Raw genomic sequence first — 22,927 nt, 5'->3', positions numbered from 1 at the left:
GGAGAGGCCACAACAGTGAGAGGCCCGCGTACCGCAAAAAAAAAAAAGAACAACCAAAACTGACAAAAACCAACTGAAACTAACAGAGCTGTGACTTCAGGCTCAGAGGGGTCCCTGCTGCCACAAGGAAGCCCAGAGTGGGTGAGGCCACCTCCCAAGGGGCCAGGTGACTCACATCCACCACCACCCAGCAGCCCAGCCCACAGAGAGATGAGGCTGTGGCCAGAGGGAGCAAGGAGGCCGAGGCTCGGGCCGAATCACAGAGACTCCTCCTCCAGAGCAGACGGAGTGGGGAGTTGCAGGGGGAAGACAGCCTCTGGCCTTCCCAAACAAGACGGGGGGTGGGAAGGTGCTGCCCGAGAGCCCTGAATCTAGGCCTCTGGCTGCCCGCCCACAAGGCTCTGGGTCTGGGCACAGCGTAACCACAGGCCGGCCCCCAACCTCAGGGGCAGCCCCTCCCTGCAGCCCGCTGTGCCCCGGGGGCCCTACAACCCTGAGAGAACAGGCAGACACCTGCCTTTCCCAGGGACGCTCGACTCCCTGCTTTTACTATCCATGGGATGAACACCAGTGGGCTTGGCTGTGAAATCAGGCCAGGTGTAGAGGGGCAACGGGCTTCAGGGAAGAATCCAGCCTGGCATGGCATGCCTGGAGCCCTCCCTGCAGCAGATGCCCAAGAAGCAGAGAGGAGGACGGGCCAGCCCACATGGAGCCAGTGCCATCCGTGGCGGCTACCCGTCCACACGGGTGCTGAGCACGCGCAGGGCAGCTGGCCCAGAAGGAGGCCAGCTCCAAGTGTGAGACACACCGGATTTCAAAGACCTCCTACCAACAAAGAATGTAAAATATCTCCTTTTTCCTGTTGATTACATGTTCAGAGAATATATTGGATATATTGACTCAAGTTAATTATATTCCTAAAATTAATTACACCTGTTTTTACTTTCCTTTGATGTGGCTACCAGAAAATTCTGAATTACCTCCATGTCCCGCACGTGTGGCCCACATGGCATGTCCAGTGGACAGTTCATTGCTCCAGATGCTAGGGTCAGGGCCGGGCCACCATCCACCCTGATCCCCATGCAAAGGACCTGCCACCTGACCAACAGTGGACCCAGGGTGCTGTGCTCATCTCCCACAGCTCCTGGCCATGCACGGCACCAGTTGCTCTGGGACGCTTACCACTCCCAAAAGCATCAAGTGAGAAAAACCAGCTTCCTACTTGTCCCACTCTGTGGGGACTTGGACACTTGGAATTCCCAGAGCTTCCCGCCCCCAGCCAGCAAGGGAGCTGCTGTGAGCCAGCCGGGGCTCCCTTGCCTCATCGGACCTGTCAGGCGGCTGTCCCCCATGTTGGCAGGCCCTTGCAGTGGTGGGCAGCTGACTGCAGCCCCTGCACAGACCCAGCATGGTTTCACCAGCTCACTGGGCATCTGGCCACGACTTTGGGGCTGAAGACACTACCCTCCCTCCCTCATCTGACCCTTGCTTCACGGTTAGGGAGTGCCAGCTTCCAAGGAAAGGCCCGGACCTGCACTTCTGGAAATGAAGCCTAGACAAGTCCCCATTTGCTGGGCCAGCAATTCTGCCTCCAGAGTAAATTCTCAGGGCGGAGTGGGGCGCAGACCTCCAGCTGTCCACAGGATGGGCTGGGCATGCATGCGGGCGCACGCGCGCACACACACACACAGGACAGGACTGCACAGCCATGGAAACGATGCTGAGGGCGTTTCCAAGAAAACACGAAACAGTCACAGCAAGAAAGAGAGGGTGCGTGCCACGCCGTGCTCAACGCTGCATGAGAGTCAAGAACTCGTCCCTGTGTGATGACCCCTCCCAGGGCCCACCTCCTCCTGATGTCACCTCGTTTCTTATGCCGCTGTCCCCACGTTCTGTTTCTTGTATTTTAAACCCAGGTTACCGAGTCAGTCAGGCCTGAGAGGCTCGTGTGAACCAGTGATCCCAGCACCTCGGTCCCTCCACAGAGGCAGCCCCCAGACCGCCCAGCCAACAACTCGAGGGCCAGAAGGGAGCATCAGGCTTCATCATGACAGGGCGACCCTGGCTCCCCAGGCCAACAGCTGAGGAACCACCCAGTCTTCCCGGGGGGATGGACCCCGTACCACGGAGCCCCATCTCCTCCCTCTAGGTTACTCCTCCTTTTGGTGGTCACAGCCTAAGCGGGGGGCCTGGCAACATGGGCTCCCACCGCGCCTGTGTCTGGGGCCCACTGACACTCAGGAGGCCCTCGTCAGCCCCCCACGCCCCTCGTCTGCCTGCTCCTGGGTGGACCTGCCTGCCTGCCCTTTGGTGGAGCAGTTAGCAGCTTGCTCAGAGGGTGTGTGTGGTAAATGGGTGACCTTTGTGTCTAAAAATGGCTTTGTTTCATCCTCACCCCTCAACAATCTAGCAAAATACAGAATTCTAGAACAAATGAATTTCCTACAGTATTCTAACGGCACTGCTTGGCCACCTTCCTGGTGGTGCCACGGGGAGCCTAAGGCCTTCGTGCAGGCCTGCTGTCCCTCCCTGAGCATGGGGAGCCACCCTATCATCTCCAGCTCCTGAGGAGTTACAGTGATGCCACCAGATGAGGCCCCACTGGTACAGGCATAGCCGGCCTGTCGCTCTGGAAACGCATGCCCTTCGGTTCCAGGACGGTTTCCCACCATCTTCACCAGCTTCCTCCTGTGCTTCTGTTTTCCTTCTAGAGATGCAGTATCAGGAACCAGCGGCCTGGCCTGTCCCGAGTCCCCTTCCTCTGGCCTCCGTCCTTGTGCTTGGCCGCCTGGCTCTGTGGCTCCTCCCAGGAAGAGGGATGGCAGGGACCCTGCACCCCAGGTCCAAGCATCGGCTCCCAAGCCTCGAGTGGCCGACCCCACGTGCCCTCAGGCATTTGCCACCTCGGAAAGAATGCGCTCAGTCAGGCCGCAGACCAGCTAGTCACACCGGCTAACCCTCAGGCACGTGAGTAGAACGGCATATCCTCAGGCCACCGGCCACTCCCAGGCACGCGGCACCTTGTCATGTGTGACAGGGATTGTGCCGTTTGATCCACAGCTGTGGCTGACTCCTGCACCTTCTACTGCAGCTTTCTGATCCGCTTCCAAGGGCTCTTCCTTATCTTTGAATGTTCCTTTTTTTTTTTTTTTTTGCGGTACGCGGGCCTCTCACCGTTGTGGCCTCTCCCATTGCAGAGCACAGGCTCCAGACGCGCAGGCTCAGCGGCCATGGCTCGTGGGCCCAGCCGCTCCGTGGCATATGGGATCCTCCCGGACCGGGGCACGAACCCGCGTCCCCTGCATCGGCAGGCGGACTCTCAACCACTGCGCCACCAGGGAAGCCCTGAATGTTCCTTTTTAATAGCATCCAGCTCCAGTTCCAACAGCCTCTCCATCCTCGGAGAACAGGAACAAATGCTGTCACCCGTCCTGACAGCTGCCATCTCTTCCTGTCTGTCTGCATTGGTCTCTCACGTCAGCCTTGCTCAAATGTCTGGGCACCTTTGGCTGTGAGCTCCTGTTTATGCCCAGGGCTCTGGCCGCAGTGCAGCTGGCTATCAGTATCCAGGTGGTAATCTGGGGAGCCACCCATGCCCCCAACATTGGGAGCTTCCACCATTTTGGGAGCCACATGGGGGGCTCACGCTCACCTACCCCGGTTCTCAGGACAGCAAGGGCATCCCAGTCCAGAGAGCCCCACCCTATCCAGGGAACCACCTCCGGCACCAGCAGCATGGAGTGCGAGGGGATCTAGGACCCCACATCATCCAGCACCTGCCCTGGCCACCCCCCCCCACCACCCCTGGCCCCTTGTCACCCTCCCCACCCACATCCAGGTGCTGTCACTGCCTCAGCTCCTGCTCTCTCCATCCTCCAGGCTGTATCTCTATAAAGTCCTTTAATGGCGTTTTAGTTGCCTTTTGGGAGGGAGAAGAATCACACGCTGTGTTCCATGTGTTTCTCCTCTCCTTATTCCTGCCCCAGGGCCTTTGCACTTGCTGCCCCTTTGGCCCAGATGGCTCCTTCTCAGATTCTAGTGCAGCTGGCTCCTCCACGACCTTCCCCACCACCTCCCAAGGCACCTTCCCTTCTTCTTTGTGACAGCTTCTGATAGTTTTTTCTGGTACCTCTGTATACCTGCCTATTAGCTATGGGAGACCAGGACCAACTTCCTACTAGAGCCCCAGCCCAGCCTGTGCTGAATAAATGAAAGAACGAAGTAGAAACAGAGGCAGAGGCCCCATCTTTTCAGCAGCTGAGAAGGTAGGTGCTGGCATCGCAGGCCCTGGGCTTTGAGGAGCCCCCTCCTCCCCTGGGTCTCTGTTTCTTCTTCTGAAAACAAGGGTAACAGCAGCCTGATCCCCCCAGCTGACAGAGGAACCAGTCAGACAACAGGTGTCAAGAGCAGTAGAGTGAGGTGGCAGCCTGTGTACTCATCTTAGAAGCACTAATACTGTCAGAGGTCACCTGAGTGGGGGCACACAGAGTTCTCTCAGGAGAGCATCTGGGTAGGAAGCAGAAGCTGGCTGCAGGGGCAGCATCCCCGGCTACCCAGGACCAGGCTCGTAGGAGGGGAAGGGGCCAGCCGGTCTTGGCTCAGCAGCGCACCGTGGCCTCGTCATAGAAAGAACTGGCAACAGGGGGACACCAGCACATCAGATACGGGGAGAGGAGTTCCATGGGAGCGGCTGAGGTGGGAGAGCAGGAATCTGGATGCTGGGACACCAGGGGCACTGGGTGCCACATCGGATCAGAGCAGACTTTCCTAGAGGCCCTGTCACCATGATGGCCCTACCCAGAGTCCCCTCTTCTGCACAGACAAACAGTGGGCCAGGTCCTGTTCTCGGCACTTGAGACACATTAACTCATCTCATCCTCACATCATCACCCCTGGGAGGCCCAGAGAGGGCAAGCAACTTTCCCACGGCCACACAGCAACCACTACACCCTCCCACGGTCCCTTCCATTCTGTTGGTTGAGACCTTTAAAAGTGGACAAAGTCTTCCATCCCACAATGAAAAACCAAAACTTAGAAGACTACCATTTTGACACACTCAGAAATAAAAGTTTAAACAATTAATCACCAGATAGAAACTGACACATGTCAACTGTCATCAAGAAGTTTTCTTTAAATACAGCCCATTCTCATGACAAGGAAGTTTTACACCTGCAGCATTTGTCAGCTGAGAAGCCCAGCACCCCACTTCTCCCCTGACTGCTCACCACACAGGTGGGGACCTCTTGGGTTCCCCACAAGCTCTTCCAGAAGGGCACGGCCTGGCTGTCATACCAGGACACTGAGTAAAAAAGATGAGCTACTGGTGACCAGCACCTGCTGGTATGAGGCCAAAGCAAAGCTCAGGCTTGTGGCTCTGGACTAGCCCCAGTGACCGTGGCAGCATCGCCAGGGCAGAGGGAGGCAGAGCCCCAGACCTGCTCACCGACACTTACCTGATCTGGGCAAAATGGCACAGAAGCTCCCAGAGTGTCTGGCCTGAGCAGAAAGTGTCTTGCAACCTGGAGCCATCATCCAACTGCAGAGCAATGCGCACCTGAGGGGCGAGATACGGGAACCAAGTCAGGAAGAGGAGCAGCTATCCCAGCTGGACCCCAGACCAGGTCTGATCCTTAGGGCACAGGCAGAGGGCATTGTGTTTGCTGAATTTTAGTAAGTGAGCACACTGCCTTACAGGATAATTTTAACAATTATCTCCCTAAATAGTGACACAAGTCTATAACCCACAAGGGGGGAAATTCTCCTCTGGTCCCTCTATTGAACAACAGACACACTAAAGCACGAGTGCAGAGACCCTAGGTAAGGACCTTGCACAGCCCCACCTGTCCCAGCCCAGCGCGTGACTCTCTAGGTCATTGCTACTCCTGCCCTTCTGGCCAAGGGACTCCTCAAGGGCACGTTTATTTACATTAAATCCCAATAACAAACAAAGGAGGAACTGTTCTGTAGGAAACTGCGAGGGGGTCTCCAGCACACCCAAGGAACCCACAAGGGAAGTCAGGGTGCTTCCATGTGAAAGGCTGAGAACCACAACTGTAATGGAAAAAGAGCTGTATTAATAAGCTCAGCCCCAGGCGCCTGACTCCTGCTGGGCTCTGGACAGAGAACTAACACCCCAGGGCCTGAGCCTCCTTGCCTCTCGACATGGATGAAAACCACTTCCCTGCAGCGTTGGGAGAATTTGCAGTTTCGTATGGAAAGGAGCCGCCTGTGCACAAGAGAGCAGCTATCACCATGATTCTTGTCTCTATCCACAGTAACCCTAGTGTCATTCGCTAAATCCCTAGGACATAAAAGTTACTGATTTGGTAGAAAGCAGTGGGCTGCAGTCAGAAGACTCAGGCTGTGGTCTAGCCGAGACTGGTCAGAGGAAGCCTGCGCCCCTGAGCTGGGTGTCCTCGTCCCAGAAGTGAGGCTGCACTGGACACCGCACAGAGTCCTGTGGGCTCTAAGACTCTTGGTGATTTTCTGACCAGAAACATCAGGTCGTATGGCGAATGCTGCCAGCACGCTGATATGGACACAGCACAATTAACCGCCTCTCCACCCACCACCCCCAAAAAACATTCAGCACAAAGAATGAGAAGTCTCATTTCCAATCATCAGCTTTTGGAGTAGAAAAGTGGCTCTGGCCTAACCTAGAGAAGGCAATCTCACCCAAGGACGAGGACAAGTGCCTCGCCTGCACAACCCTCTGAAACAGCCCACGCTCCCCACCCCATCTGCTCGGCCTGCTGATACATCCTGTGGCCCAAGTGGTCTGAATGGAAGAGCCGGGAGGAACAGTGCCGCCAGTGCCTCCTTGAGAGCCACCTACCATGTTCTCGGGCCCTTCGCGGCTCCGGGAGATGGGCACCATCTCCAGCTTGGCGTTATTGGGCAGATTGGCGAATCTCCACTGGAGAGAGAGGTCAAGCACATTCCTCTGAAACCTGCAAAACAGACCAAAGCCACAGGCTGCCCGCCGACCCGAACACAGCCCAGCCCTGCCGGGAGCACCGTACAAGCAGAGTGACGCCCACGTCTGGCTAGCAATTCCACAGCCCATGGCGCCAAGGCTGCAGGAACAGAGTGACGGCCGGCAAGCCTGTGGAGACAGGGTGGGTCCCTGACTCCAGCAGTGGGTCTTCCAAAGGAAAAGAGAGAGCGAGCATTGATCCGGTTCGGGCAAGAACAGACAGAACACAGACAGGTCACCCCTGGGGCAAACCGAGGGCCTGCTCCTTCAGACTGTGAAGCAGCAACCAGCCCAAGTACAAACTCAGAAGATAAAAGCGCACGTGGGCATGACTAAGGGGTGTGCACCATGCTCTGCGCAGAAAAGTTCTAACAGAACGATGCCCTGTCGCCACTGCTCGGAGCTGCAGCAGTCTGGCCACTGCGGCCACTCTCCCTGTGCTGCTGGCTATCAGCCAAAATGACCCGCTCCTGTCACCCCTGCTTCCTGCTACCCTTAGAAGCAGGGCCACAACCCCAAAGACCAGTGAGAGAGGCAAAAGTTCTAGAGAACCACAAATGGAATGACCGGGCCTGAAGTCTCCATGGAGAGCCAGGCCCTCACGGTGGCTGAGGTTCACAGGTGAAGGGCTGAGACCACCATTCCTAGCTCACAAAGCCAGGTCCTCCAACCCTGGAGCAGCCCTTCAGTCTCTCTGCCTACGTCCTGCATGTTTTAGCCACTGCACAGGGACCTGGCAGCTTAGAGCTTCCAACAGATGAGGAAGAGGCCCACATGGGCCTGCAGTCTCCTCTGACCCTCTGCATAGAGCTCCTGGATCCAAGGAGGGATGGTTCTTGGAAGGAACTCAGGGGAGCAAAGTGAACTGGTGATCCAGGGCAGAAATATCCACAGCCAGGAGAGGAGGGCAGGTGGAGAAGCCAGGGACCTCTGAGACGCCTGATACTCTCTACTGACAGCCTGCCCTCCCGAGAAGCACAGTCAGGGTCGTGGTCACCCTACTTCACAAACAGGAAACTCAGATGAGAAGTGCCAGTAGGTAGCCCAGGCCACCCAAAGGCAGTGCTGGGACCACAATCTGCAGCTCCTGATATCCAGCTCAGATCATACCTCTTTGGTGGACTGACAGGGAGTCAGATACCCACTCCTGAGAAGGGGAGAGAGAGGAAGGGGCGTGGGCCTTGGAGGCCTGGACACTGCCTCACCCGTGGGCAGGGAGGGTGGCGGGCAGGTGGCCCTGGAGCCTGAGTGACCCTGGGCCCTCTCCTCCTGACCCCCTTAGCTCCCAGGAACCCTACAGGAAGGAGAACCACCACTGTTAACCCTATAGATCACTTGGGTCTCAGAAAAGCTCCTGCTCACAGCAGAAAATAGTTCTGCCGTGTAGCCTTGATTTTACAAGAGACAGACAGCAGCCAGGATAAATCACCAGGAGAGTGAAAAAGAGAACTTATTTATGCCTCTCAGAAATCAGACTGTGAGCTCTATTTTCAATGAAAGTTTAGGGGGAAAACTACAGCACTAGTGAGAGAATGTGAGCTTTGAATACACACAAAGTGGTCACCCGATGGCATGAATGCCAAGATGCCTTTGGAAACAATGGCTTTCTGAACATGAATAGGGCGTTTAGAAGACTTGGGAAAGAAACAACTTTGATACCCATCTTCAACACTGACTGGAAACTGCCTGATAACAACCTCAACGTCAAGTGCAAGACAGGACAGAAGACCTAAGGAAAACCCGAGAAGGGGGGCGCTCAGAGCCCTGGAGATGAGAGGAAGGGGTCTCACACATGTGCACACACATGCGTGTGCAAAACGCTGCCTTCCATGGCAGTGGCAGCAGTTTTTAAACAAATGACACAGTCGGTGGATACAAAGGAGACGAGAAAAATCAATACATGTTGTAACAGTCCAACCAGGCACCACATGGAGGTCTCAGGCAGGTTCAGGGAGAGCAAAGAAAGGGCACACAGCTCTGTGACAGGATGCCAGGGGACAGCCCTGGGATTCTCTGGGATGACGTGAGGGCATCTCCACTCACACCTCCTCTGCAGAGCCCTACATGAGAGGCAGCATGGGCCAGGTCTAGCAGAGCAAGCTCCCACCCCTTGGGCTCCTCTTTACCCCTGAACGTGAGGACAGCCAAACAGTGAAGGACACGCTGCTGCTAAGATGGGAAGCTCCCCATACGGGACAGAAATCCATACCCACCGGTGCGGGGTTTTGACCCTTTCATTGCCTTAGACCCCACAAGAATCTGGTAAAAGCCCTCTCTTTGGAAAAATGCCTGCACACAAAGACCCGTGCACACAACTCCAGGGGCTGTGAGCCCACCAGAACCCACCTACAGTTTGTAGGTTTCTTCCCATTTCTCCATGACCACCTCCTCTTGCCCTCAGAGCTCCACCAGGAACTTACACAACCAAATGCACAAAAGCCCTCTGCAGTGGGTAGAATGGTGGCCCCTAAAGAGATATATCCACATCCTAACACCCAGAACTCATGAATGTGCCTTATTTGGAAACAAGGCCTTTGCAGATGTAATTAAGGATCTTGAGATGAGATCATCCTGGATTACATGGTAGCCCCTAAATTCAAAGACAAGTAGCCTTATAAGAGACAAAAGAGGAGAGACACAAACACACAGGAAGCAGGGAGGCAGAGACTGGAGGGAGGCGGCCACAAGCCCAGGGACGCCTGGAGCCCCCAAAAGCTGGAAGAAGCAAGACAGGTTCCTCCCCTAGACCTCTGGTGGGAGTGCGGCCCCACCAACACCATCATTAGGGGCTTCTAGCCTCCAGAGCGTGAGAGAATAAAAAACCTTGTGGGTTTAAGCCTCAGCAGGGCCCTGCGGGAAGGGTGGATGGATTTGGAGCCCGAGGCCCGGCCAAAGCAAACTCACTTCAGGTCGTACTCGTTGGGGTTGAAGTCCTGCCGATGGCACGTGTCCTCCAGGACCTAGGGGTGAGATGAGGGCATGAGCCACTGTATCTGGCCTGGTGGGCCCCGGCGGGGGTAGGCAAGTGCCACTGAGGCAGCCAAGGGCACAGAGTCCACCTCTTGGAGAGCCGGTCGGCTCTGTAGGACTAAGCCTAATACAAGCCAGGTGATGGACTGTCCACTCAACAGCTCCACACGCCTCACCTGCAAATCCTACTCACTCTCCTCCTCCTCACTGGGCCTGCTTTGTCAACCCAACAAACCGGGTCCCCAACAAACCTGTCACCACAGACATCTTCCTACACTCGGGGACCCCCCCCCACAGAGAATAAAGTTTAAACTCCACAGAGAGTCAGCTCGAGTGGGTCCTAGGTGCCCCGCTGGGCGGGAGCCCCAGTCCCTACCCTACACACACTGAGTTACCATTCATCGTCTCAGCCCCCTGCACCACCGTGTATGTGCACCGTCCCCTACACATCAGGTCCCAACAAGCATTTCCAACGTAAAGCAATCGACGTCCGCCAGCTGCCCGGTGAAGTGCTGAGAATGACTCAGCACACCCAGCCACAGCACACCGAGACGAAGGGCGACCCCGGGGTGGGGACAAGGTTCGGGGGCCCTCGGAGGCGGGCTCGGAGCACCGCGAGCTCGGGTGGGGGTGGCAGAGGCCGCGACCCCCGCCAGCCCCTAAGTGCAGCACCCCCGCCCCATGGACCCGGAGCCCGGCGCAGAAGTGGGCGGGCCCGCTGCGCCAGGAAGCCGATCATTGGCCGTCGCAGACCCCGCCCCGAGGGTCCCGCCCGGCCCCGCCCCCGCGGCCCTCGCAGCAACCGCAGGAGCGGCCGGCGCCGAGTCGCCGCCGCCGCCGCGTCCCCGCTTGCGGTCCGCCGCCCGTCCGCGGCCGCACCTGCAGTAGCACTGTGCTCGGCGTCACCTTCACCGTGTGGCGCCGCCCGTTCGGGGCCAGCACCGACACCGCAGAGCCCCGGCTGCCCGCCGGGGCCGCCATCTTCTGCTCACGTGACCCCCCGCCGCCCGCCCAGCGTCAAACTTTATCCGCAACAGCCGGACGCACAGCCTTACGGTCTCGGGGGCGGGCCCTGGGGCGGGGCGGGGCCAGCGCGCCTCCGGGCGCGCCCCCGCCTGGCCACGCCCCCGGTGCTTTCGCTGGGCCCGCGCCCGCGCACCCGACGTTAGATAGGCGCGGTCACTCCAGCGCGGCCACGTGGACCCGGTTCTGGGCCGGCAGTGCGGGCAGCGAGTGCGCCTAGGCCTCGGCTCCCTGTCCCCGCCGGCCCGTCCTCGGTCCCACTGACCCCCTTCCTGCCCCCTCTGGTCCCGAGGGGTAGGGTCAGGCCCGGTACCCCTGCGGCGTGAATGCCTGCCGGCCGTGGGGTGGTGTCAAGGTCAGGGAGCAGCTGCCAGGAAAGGCCCGCCAGAAACTCCAAACCAGAGAGCAGATTCAATGAAAGTCTGTGACGAGCATTCTGCCTGTCCGTGCTCTCACTCTGCCAGCAGCTAAACTCTGTGACAGAACTTGTCCCCCAATTCCACCCGCCCAAGTCAGTGGAAGGGCCGGGAGGAGGGGCATGTGGGATCCTGCCACCTCTCTGGTGTGGGTGCTGTCACGCCTTGGTGTAGCTGACACATCTGTCTCACAAGCAGCTTCATACTGACAAACAGACGACTGCATGCTTATGCGAGAAAACGGGAAAGCCTCGGTAGCCACAGCTCCACGGCCACCCCTCACAGTTTGCCTCACAGTCCAGAGGGCCTGTCTAGCACTCTGCAACCTCAGTGCCTCACCAAGCCACACACACTTCCTGGTCACCATCGGCCAGTCCCCTCTCCTGAGGCCGGGGAACACCACAGGACACAGGACAGAGAAGTTTTCTGGCTCAGAGACAGCTTCTGCTGACCTACCCCACCCCCTCCTACCTGCTCACATGGGTCTCATCATCTATGTGTAGCCGAGTAAACGAGGCCTTGGAGCAGACACCTGTGGGGCATTTGTGACCACTGCCTGCAAGCTCTCAAACCCACCCTTCAGCCCAGCAGGGCCCCACATGCAGTTCTGCGGCAGCCAGGCCCCAAGTTGCCCCCAACCTGGCCTCTTCAGCACTGTGGGGTTTCCTCAGAGCCTCATCTGCACTGGGACAGGCCTTTCGTGCCTGCTCACTTGTTTACTGGCTGTCCCAGCGCAGCCCCGTCTGTCTGGCCCTCCGCCAGCAGGCACGCAGAGCGGAGCCTGGCACGGGGTGGGTGCTCTGCAGACATCTGTGAGAGGAATGACTCTCGATGGGGGGACAAACGAATGCACAGTCCCCCCACATGTGCCTTCTCCTTCTGCTGCCACTCACCTGGCAGGGGCAGGGTGCCCCAGGCTCAGTGGGGTCTGTGTCCTGGCACTGGCACTAGGAGGTGGGAGGGGCAGAACAGACCCGCCTCCCTTAGTGGCCTGGCTGGGCCCAGACCTGGTGAAGACCAAGCAGGACATACCAGACCCCATGAAGCTCCCAAGAAGCAAGCCCCAGAGCCGACCCCTGGATGCTGGACCTCAGCTTGAGAAGCCTCCAGAGGCTGGAAATGCCCAGCAGAGGCTCCCCTGGTACAGGGGATTATTTCAGGCTGGAGGCAAAAATTCCAGGTGAACACACCAGCTCCACACCACAGCAGGAAGGACGCTCACCTGCCCCATGGCAAGTTTGCCATAGGTTAGGACCCACACGCCTGGCGCTCCATTTGCTCTGTGGGGAGGCTGAGTCCTTGTGCTCACCTTCCTCAGTTCCTCACTGCAACTTGGCACCTTCCCTCAAGACCCCATCACCTCCTGCGAGTGGTCCAGGCACAGCCTTAAGGGGGTGATCACAGCAGAGGTCACAGAGATGACTGTAGGGTCAAAGATCATCTTTGGGGGACTTCCCTGGTGGCCCAGTGGTAAAGAATCTGCCTTACAGTGCAGGGGATGCAGGTTCGATCCCTGGTCAGGGAACTAAGATCCCACATGCTGCGGGGCAACTAAGTCTGCGTGCCACAACGACTGAGCTCACAAGCCTCAACTAGAGCCCACGCGCCCTGGAGCCCTCACACCACAACTAGAGAAGAGAAAACCCGGACACCACAACTAGAGAGAAGCTTGCGTGCTGCAGTGAAAGGTCCCATGTGCTGCAACTAAGACCCGACGCAGCCAATAAATAAATAAATAAATAAATAAATAATAAACCTTTAGGAAAAGAAAAATCATCTCTGAGAGGCATTCAAGACCCCAAAGGGGAGCCTCTTCTTCGTACTCATAGTTCAGCCTCTCTCTGCAGCTCATATTTTTCTTTCCAAATTTGCCGTTTTAAAAAATGACAGATCTGTACATTAACTTTCACAGCAGCTTTATCTAATAGTCAAAAGCTGGAATGAACCTGGATGGTCTTCAGCAGGTTGAGCAGTTAAACAATGTGGCACATCCACACATGGAACACTGCTCAGCAATCAAGAGAATGAACTACTGACACCGCAGCCTGGGTGAGTCTCCAGGGAAACATGCTGAGTGAAAAGAGCTGGTCCCCAAAGACTGCATACTGTACCATTCCATTTATATAGCATTATGGAAACGGCAGCATTTGCCTTTGCTCTCTGCATTAATATATGCATGTGTATTTATATTTGAAAGTAAGTTGATGACATCCAGGCACTTTCCCCCCAAATAATGCGGCAGCTCCTCCTAAGAACAAGGACCTTCTCCTTTTCAATCATAACCCATCACCACACCCAACAACCATACACAGCCCACTTTAGTCTTTCCCTTGTTGTCCCCAAATGGTCCTTTATAGCTGGTTGTCACATTGCATTTGGTTGTTGGGTCTGTTTACACTCCTTTAATCTACCACAGTCCTGGGAATTCCCTGGCGGTCCAGTAGTTAGGACTCTGCACTTCCGCTGCTGAGGGCATGGGTTCGATTCCTGGTTGGGAAACTAAGATCCTGCAAGCTGTGTGGTGAGGCCAGAAAAAAAAAAACAACAACACCCTACCACAGTCCCTCTATTTTTTGTTTCGTTTTAATTTTTCGTGACATTTGCATTTTTTAGAGCCCAAGGCTGGATCTGACTGATCTTTTCCTGGAGTTAAACACTCAGCGCAGTGAGGCAGCATAGATGACAGCCCCCCAGGAGGTCCAGGATATCAGTTTGTCCCATTAGTGGGGACATGCAGACTGAACCTCCATGTTCCAGGTCCTGTGTAGACTGAATAAGCTATGTGTGAGGTAATTCTTTGAGAGCACAAATATGATGTTTTTCCAAGAACCATTTACCCAGTGGTTTTAGCATCAGTTGATGGTCATTGCCCGAATCCATCATTACATTTATGGTTCAAAATCACAACCTTCCAACTTTATCATTCCTCTACATTTAATAGGCATTTTTTGGTCAAGAATTTTTTTAAATTCCTAAATATTAATATGAACTCATGGATTCTTTTTCTTCATTCAGTTATTCTTTTTGATGCTCAAATTTGATCCAAATTTGGCCAGTGAGACACACACCCCCTTTAAGCTGGCTCCTGTGCTCCCTTGGGTGGGGGTCAGCGACTTTTTATTTTCATATAATTTCAAACGTAGGAGTTGCAAGAACAGTAAAAGGAACTCCTGCATACCTCTTAGACAGACTCTCCAGTTGTTTACATGTCGCCCATTTGCTTCATCATCATTATCTCTCTCTCTCTCCATATATATGTATATATGTTCTGAACCACCTGAGAGTAAGTGGAGACTTTGTACACCTCTGCCACTAAATACTTCAGCGTGTATTTCTCAAGAGCAAGGCCACTCTGTTACTTCACCACCGAACTGTGATGCAACATTGGGAGATCTGTCATTGATACCACACTCCGAGCTACTCTACAGTCGCCTGTAGCACTCACATCTTTCCTGCGTCTTTTCGATGTTTGTGATGTTCTCTGAGCACTTCATCACTTCAGCCACAAGGAAGTATTTTAGGCTTACCCAGGATGTCCCTGCCCCAGCTCTGAATGCCGTTTCTCAAGGAAGCCCTAGTCCCTTTTTGAGGGGAATGAGATTTAGAAACCGAAGTCTGGAGCTGAGCATGTTCATTGCTACTGGTCTGCCTCTGCTTTGTAGGCCCTCTCAGGGGACAGAACTAGCATCCTGAATTCACCACCCCTCAGTCTTTTTCCTTCCTTCCATACTTATATTTGGTTGAATTGTATGAAATTGCCAATATTCAACCATTTTCAATCTACAAAAAAAGGCACAACCAAATATCCCCTTATCCACAGTGAGAACCCTTGTTTTCAGCAGCATCAATATATTTATTAATTTGCTCTGTTCCAAAATACCCTTCAGGGACTTCCCTGGTGGTCCAGTGGTTAAGACTCCGCACTCCCAATAGAGGGAGCCCGGGTTTGATCCCTGGTCAGGGAACTAGCTCCCGCATGCATGCTGCAACTAAAAGATCCCACATGCCGCAATGAAGATTCCCGCATGCTGCAACTAAGCCCCGGCGCAGCCAAATAAATAAATAAATATTTAAAAAACAACAACCCTCCAAATAGCTTTGGAATTACTACAACAATCCTGCTAGTAACCAGACTTACTAAGGAAATCTCAAGATTTCTTTGTAGTTATTTTTGTCCTCAGAATATATCGCACAAAAGAAATACAGAGTATTGTGTTCAAAATTACTTGAATTAATTATTTTTTTCTGTGTGGTTATGTTAATTGGATACACATGTTCATTTATTACTGAATTTTAGGGTCTTTTTCACTCTTTTTTGATTCAATGTTATATTTTGATTATGAAAAATATTTATTATTTGATTTGAATATTATTTGATTCAAAAGTTATAAGTATAAAATGACACAAAGCCAGAAAAGGGTCCTCCTTCTTCATCCACTCCCACTCACCCCCCATAAGAACTAATCTGGTTCTGCAGTAGCTTTCCTGCCTTTTTACAAAGATGAGCACATGCGTGTATCAGAGGCTACGTGGACACAGGTGCGGATTCTTCCTCTCCTTCCTTCTTACACAGCAGGTGACACAGAACATACCGTCATTTGTTCTTTTCTCTGCAGCCTACATGACCCACTCTGGGACCACATCTAACTCCGCTCCCCTCCACAGTGCAGTACATCCAGAGTACAAAGTCCTGGACGTCCTATAGGCCGTCACAGCATCCAGGCAGCCTAGGGAGTGGTCAGGGCATGGGGTCCAGGCTCCCCTACCTGCACCAGGCAGAGCTTTGACACCTCCTGGCTGCCTGGGCCTCCATTCTTCATCTGTAAAACTCGACCCAGGGAGGTGGAGGTCAATGCAGGTGAGCCAGACAGAACATCACAGGCAGCAGTTCCCCCCAGTAGCTGTGGGAAGCCCTGAGCCCCGTCAGAAGGTGAGGCTGGGGTCCTCACCCCAGGCTGCACAGAATTCTTTCAAGGTTGGCCTGGGTCCCACCTGAATGCTGGGGTGGGGTGCCCCTGGTGGGACCAAGGCTGTATTTTCCAAAAAAACAATGTCCCAAACTGTGGTTCTATTAGGACTTCAGGTCATAGGTTAAACTTAAAAAGCCCATGGCTGGGCTGACCTGGGAACCGAAGTGCCTCGAACCTGTCTCTTTGGGAAAGTTGTGGCTCATTCTCAGAGCAAGTGGCTTCTGAGGCTCTTCTGAGCTGGGCCCACAGAGGCACAGCCCTGCCCCATGCTATGCTTACAGTCCAGCCGAATGCGTTTAAAAATACGTATGTAAAGATATATATAATTGTGGTAAAATTGCAGTTTAAATTTAATCAGCTTAAAATATATTTTTTAAATAAATTTATTTATTTTATTTATTTATTTTTGGCTGTGTTGGGTCTTCATTGCTGTGTGCGGGCTTCTTCTAGTTGCGGAGAGCGGGGGCTACTCTTTGTTGTGGTGCGCAGGCTTCTCACTGCGGTGGCTTCTCTTGTTGCGGAGCACGGGCTCTAGGCGCGCCGGCTTCAGTAGTTATGGTACACGGGCTCTAGAGCACAGGCTCAGTAGTTGTGGCGCACGGGCTTAGTTGCTCCGCGGCATGTGGGATCTTCCCGGACCAGGGCTCGAACCTGTGTCCCCTGCATTGGCAGGAGGATTCTTAACCACTGTGCCAGCAGGGAAGTCCCTTAAAAATCTACTTTCCAGCATAGATCCTTTGGGAGTTTATCTGTATTATCAATAAGGCAGTGGCTTTCCACTGCCAAAGAAAAAAACGTAACTTCCTGGTGGCTGCGTGCTGCTCACTCTCACCGCTCTCCACCACACAGCCTCACTCAGCCCATTCCCCAAGCCTGTCCTCAGCTCCCTCACGTCATGAGGGCTATGCCCACATGTCACCTGCTGGGGGGCTTCCCTGACCGCATCCCACCTGCCACCCTCTGCCTGGTTTTCTCGTTTGGTGGAGCCCCTTGGGCAGCTGTTTTCCATCATCTGCCCCCTCACCCCCAGCAGACAAGCCTGGGCCAGGGCTCCGGTGGGTGAGTGTGAGATCGTCAGGGACCCTTCCCCCGTGCATGGAGCTGCCCTACATCTGGTCTCAGTCGGTGGCATCCAGGCAGGGCAGACACCTGGACAGGTAAGAACCTCGGCTCGTTCTCACACATGCAAGAGAGATCACACTATCGATTTCACGAAATGAGCTGCGTTTCTACGTTGCCACCCTACCCGCTGGCAGAATAATCAATGCCCTTGACTCAGGGGCTTTCTGGGCCCTCAGCGTTCTCCTCTGAGAAATGGATCCTGACTCCTAGGTGGAGGGTGGTGGTGCTTCTGCCATATGGTATAAGGAAAGTGCTCAGCATAGTCCCCACAGCCCTCTAACCAGTTCTGTAAGCAAACACACTGGGGTCTGGAGAGGACAGGGAAGGCCACCTTCCTGCTCCTCCTCACCTCCTCTTCCTCCCTCCCAGGCAGCGGCTTGACAGCTGTTCCCAGGCTCTGCTTTGAATTAAACAGTGGTGTGGCCCTTTAAGAGAAGCATCCGCCACCCCCGCTGCCCTGCTGCCCCCTTTGAAGTCCCTGGCGCTGAAAGGTTCCCAGTGGCAGATCTGAGGGTTTGTTTCTGCCTCCCCAGAGGCCACGTGTGGATCACAGGGTGGGAGGGAGGGAGGGCCGAAGGTCACAAGGCCGGCCAGGCCTCCCTGGCCTGCAGCCGCTATTGCAGCAGGCACTGAGGACCAGCAGGCTGCATGGATGGGGACCAGGCGGCTGGAGCTCATTAGGGCTCAGCAGAGCCAGCAGCTGGGAGAGCTAAGGAGGAGCTGTCTCCCGCCCTCCCCGTGGGCCTGGGGCAGCCTGACTTCCCCAATGCCCTCTCACCTATACAGTGAGGAGTATGGGCTGGCACTTTGGAGACACTCTGGTGACACCCCAAGAAGCGCCGTCTACACAGATGTGTAGGAAGCCCCTCCCATCCCCATGACCTTCCTCCCCCCAGCTTTGGAATATGGCTGGTTCCAGGTGGACCCAGGTGGACCCTGACACTCCACAGTTAGCTGAGGTCAGCTGTGGGTTGGCATCCAGGAGGGTTCTTCAGCCAGGACTGTCCACAAGCCAGGTGTGGCTGTGTGAGGGGGGTGGGCTGGGGCAGGGACTCTCAGAAGCTGGCTCCCAGGGGTCGAGCCTGGGGCCAGAAAACGTTACTTGTCCTCTGTTCACCAGGCACCGGAGGGTGGGGTTTGCAGCAGAGTGGCAGGAGCATCTGACACTCAGCTTCCTCCCGCTCTCACCCATAAGTAAAGGGGGCTCTGACTCCCACAGTCATAGGGTGAGGTGTGTGTGGGTCTCTTCTGCAGGTGACCCCAAGGCTGCTCAGGCCAGGCCTGCAAATGGCCACCGAGTCCCAGGAGAGGACTTCTTCTGGCATCATGCCTAGGAGCTGTCTATTAAAGCCTGTAACTGACCAGGTGGTCCCAGCCCCACCTTCCCCTGCCCCTGCACCAGATGGCTCCAATGGACTTTTCTCATCAAGGCCCCAGGATGTGAGGCAAGGGGGGGTTCCTGCTGATGGATGGGGGGGCTCGGGGAAACCAAAAGGGTTCAAGCTCTGTAATTGCATGGCCTGAGCTTGAGGCCCCTCCCCCAGCTCAGAGCCAGCAGTGGGCTCTTGCCTGGCTATGGAGTGGGGTCTCCATTCAGGGCAAGCCACTGGGGGGAGTGCAGTGGTCTGCCCCACTTCCCTGCCCTCTTGGGCCTCAGAGGCCAGCAGCTGGGATGCAGAGCCGCCCAGGTGGTTGTGTGAGGCGGGGCGGCTGAGGCCCCCAGGCAACAGCTGGGCCCCAGACGGCAGGCAGCAGCTGCAGCACAGAACAGCCTTGTGCTCTTGGAGCCCTGGGCTCAGGGCCCTCGGGGATCCCCAGGAAGGAGCTGGCTGTGTGATATGGGGCCGTCCCAAGTCCAGGCAAGGGCACTGGGTCTGGAGCTCCTGGACATCCTGAGGACCTGAAGGCCCAGTCCCAGGTGGGATCCCCTGTACCACTGACTGTCCCCACCATACCTTCCTCCCCAGGGCCTGCCTGCCAGCCTGGGCCCCAAGCCTGCCTCAACTCAGGCCCTAACTCTTGCTTCCTGAAATGTGCCATCTCTGATGCCCCCTTCCCAGGAATTGGGCACATGTCCATCATGTATGGACCACAAGTCTCATTGGCCCCCTCTGTGCTCCCTCCCCTATATCTTCCTCCCCAAGGGACCAGCCCCTGAACCCCCATCCTGTACCTGGGGATGTCGCTCCGAAATAGGTAGAGGCCCCCCTCTGGGCTCTCATTTTCCCAGGCCTCCTTGCACCTGGTCATGCATGAGATCTAAGCTTCACCAGAAGCACCTGCAGCCCACCTGAATGGGAGCCAGGAAGCCAAGCGGCAGGAATGATACAGAACCCACCCTGGACATGGCAATGTTGGGGGGGGGCTGGTAAGCAGAAGGGTGGGTCCCATGTCCAGCATATGTGGTGTCCATGGCCCATGGGACCACTGCAACAAGGCAGTTTGGGACATTGTTCCTGCTTCTCCTCCTCAAGCTTGAGTGTTGGCCCTCCAGACATTCCACGAGCCCCCTGTACCCAGGACCACAGTCTACCTTGGTCCCTGAAGGATGGCCAGCATCCACCAGGGAGCAATAACTATCAAACAAGTCCTGCCTCATTTCATGCTCTCATGACCCTGGAAGGCAGGTACTATTCTCGTCTCCACCTTACACATAACAAGCCTGAGGTTCAGAGAGCCAGCTGCAGGCCCAGCAGCAGCAGAGCCAGGCCCTGAATGCAGAGATAGGCTCTCAGCCCCGCAGCTACATCCCTCAGTGTGTGGGCCCCACAGACATCTGTCTAATGAGTGAATGGGGGCATGCACATCCCATGTCCCAGCAGGATCTCCAGGGTGGGACCAGCCCACCACGTTCATTCACCTGCCCCGCATCCCTGCCAGTCACCTGGTGCCTCAGGCCCAGCCTGCTGACCATCATTGGTTAGACCCATTGGTGTTTGGGTTTTTTTAGGTAAAATTCGTAATATAAAACCACTTCAAGGTGTACAATTCCATGGCATTTAGTACATTCACAATGTTATGCAACCATCAACATGGTCAATTTTAGAACATTTTCATCACCCCAAAAAGAAACCCTGTACCCATTAGCAGTCACTCCCTGTTCCTCCCTGTCCCCTGGCAACCAAAAGTCTGCTTTCCTATCTCTGTAGATTTGCCTATTCTGCATATTTCATGTAAATGGAATCATAAGATATGTGGCCTTTTGTTTCTGGCTTATTTCACTTACCTTAATGTTTTTAAGGTTCGTCTGTGTCATAGCATGTGTCAGTACTTTGTTCCTTTTTATGGCTGAATAATAGTCCATTGTATGAATGGACCACATCTTATTTATCCATTTTATCCATTATGGACGTTTGGGTTGTTTCCCCCTTTTGGCTATAGTGAGTACTGCTGCTGTGAACATTGATGGTCAAGTTTTTGTTTGAACACCTGCTTCCATCTCTTTTGGGATTATACCTAGGAGTGGAATTGCTGAGTCATGTGATAATTATACATGTAATTTATTGAACAGCCACCAAACTGTTTCCATAGTGGCTGTACCATTTTATGTTCCCGCCAGCAATGCACGGGCTCCAGTTTCTCCACATCCTCACCAATGCTTGCTGTTTTCCATTTGTTTCTGTTTTTGTTTCTGGCCACACCACATGGCTTGCAGGATCTTAGTTCCCTGACCAGGGACTGAACCCGGGCCCTCGGCAGTGAAAGCGCCGAGTCCTAACCACTGGACCACCAGGGAATTCCCTATTTTCCATGTTTTTGATCACAGCCATCCTAGTGGATGTGAGGTGTTATCTGAACTGCTGCTGTTCAACCAGGTTCCCCTTCCTCCCATGTGTCAAGGCCACAGTGGCCTCTGGGCTGAGTGCAGGCAGCCTGGAAGCAGAGGCCCAGAGCTGAGCAGCTGACAGAACCTGCTGTCCTAGGAACCCCCTCCTAGATTTTGGGAGCTGAAAACTCTGAGTTGGGGGAGTCTGAGGTGCAGAAGGTAAAGCTGGCCCTTGAGGGGAGGGAGCCCAAGGACAGAGCCAGTCTGTCTGAGTCGAGAGAAGGATGCAGTATGAACAGCCAAGGAAGGCTCTCTCAGGGGCTGTCATCACCAAGAGTCTGAGTTGGGGGTCTAAAGCTTAAAGGAGAGGGTGTGGGGAAGGCAGAGACACAGAAGGACAGGGAAGTTCTGGGGAAGACTCTTCACTTCTGCTAGTAGGGTTGAATAAATCAAACGAATTCATTTCGGTCAAAGTGCAGGCTAAATCTCATTACAGCAATACTAGCGAGTCCAACATGCATGCTCCCGCCTCGCACCGGAATTTCATTGGCAATTGTAACTGCCATTCCCACAGCACCGAGCACTTTCATGCATGGGCTCCCGTAATCCCACAACAGCCCTCTGATGGAGGTACGGTCATTGCCCCGCTTTAAAGAAGAGGAAACAGAGGCACACAGAGAGGTCACGGGCCTTGCCCAGGATCTCCTGCCAGGAAATGGCTCAGAGCCAGGTCCATGTGAAGTACAACCCTACGCAGTCTTGCCATCCGGCTGGAAGCAGCATTTCCCTGCCTGGGACTTGGAATAACAGGCTCCTAGACGTAGAGGGTTCCTGGGGCGTGTTCTCCCCCATGCCTAGGAACACCTTCGTGTGGGGGACCTGTGTTTGAAATGCCTGCCTCTGGCCAGTCCCACGCAGGGCCTATATACTGACCTGAAGACAAGACGGTGGCAAGTGTGGATTTCCAAATGAACAGAGCTCACTCTCAGCCCTTCTGCTGGCATGTCTGAGTCTCAGTTCCCCTCATCAGGAAAATGGGTGCCCAGCTGCACCACAGGAGCTTGTGGGGAGGACCTCTTTTTGTCACAGCCTGTTCTCTCCTTCACTGAGTGACCCCAGCCAAGGCCGACCTCTGGGGCACCTCAGCCTGATGTTAGGCTTTGAGGTTTAAGTTACTGCTTAAACCTCACACAGCAGCTCTCAAGGACCCTGTCTGGTCTCCCACTTTGTCTTCTGAGAGCCTGGCCAGAGCAACCTGCTGTGTCTGTGCACGGGGTGGGTGTTGTAACTTTTTAACCCTCAGCCCATTACTCAGCCCAGGGACTGGTGAGGAGGACAGCTCAGGTGGCAAAGGCAGGGGCAGGGTCCCCGGTGCTGCCAGAGGCTCTGGCAACCTCTATTCTCCTGCCCCAGAGGGGCTGCAGGTGCCTGCCAGGGGACACAGCCTCCCCACTGCCCCGAATTAGGAGGGAGCTCAGGAAGCTCTGCCCCAGCTCTAGACCCAAAAGCCAAGGTCTGTTTCCTGTCTTTACAATAGCGTAATGACATCCACGGAGCTGTGGCGGGGAGGGGAATGAGAAGTCTACCAAAGCTGTCTATGGCACTTTGTGTGTGTGTGGAGGGCAAATAAATGCCCTTTTTTTTCTTTTGTCTGCCCACCTAGCCGGGAGGAAGCCTCCTAAGT

General features: G+C 54.9%; 1 protein-coding gene across 4 annotated transcripts in view; it reads right to left on the bottom strand.

The window, feature by feature from the left end:
* The window catches only part of ASPSCR1 (ASPSCR1 tether for SLC2A4, UBX domain containing), a 30,268-nt gene extending 19,299 nt beyond the window's left edge, over nucleotides 1-10,969 (bottom strand). For 3 of the 4 annotated variants that reach the window (XR_014014030.1, XR_014014031.1, XM_081219896.1), the window contains exons 1-4: nucleotides 10,826-10,969; nucleotides 9,881-9,936; nucleotides 6,836-6,950; nucleotides 5,454-5,554 (exon numbers count right to left, since the gene is read on the bottom strand). Coding sequence is in view for 1 of the 4 variants with exons in the window: in XM_081219896.1 (XP_081076022.1) it covers nucleotides 5,454-5,554; nucleotides 6,836-6,950; nucleotides 9,881-9,936; nucleotides 10,826-10,927 (374 nt within the window). In the remaining 3 variants the exon portion in view is untranslated. Of the gene's footprint in view, nucleotides 1-5,453; nucleotides 5,555-6,835; nucleotides 6,951-9,880; nucleotides 9,937-10,341; nucleotides 10,643-10,825 lie in introns of those variants that run through there. The other variant, XR_014014032.1, reaches the window with a different exon arrangement.
* Between the last annotated feature and the right edge of the window lie 11,958 nt (nucleotides 10,970-22,927).

This window comes from Mesoplodon bidens, assembly GCF_964165515.1.
Source record: "Mesoplodon bidens genome assembly, chromosome: 19".
In the NCBI taxonomy this organism is placed as follows: domain Eukaryota; kingdom Metazoa; phylum Chordata; class Mammalia; order Artiodactyla; family Ziphiidae; genus Mesoplodon; species Mesoplodon bidens.
The sequence above is the reverse complement of the archived record's forward strand: the minus strand, read 5'-3'. Positions and strand labels throughout refer to the sequence as shown.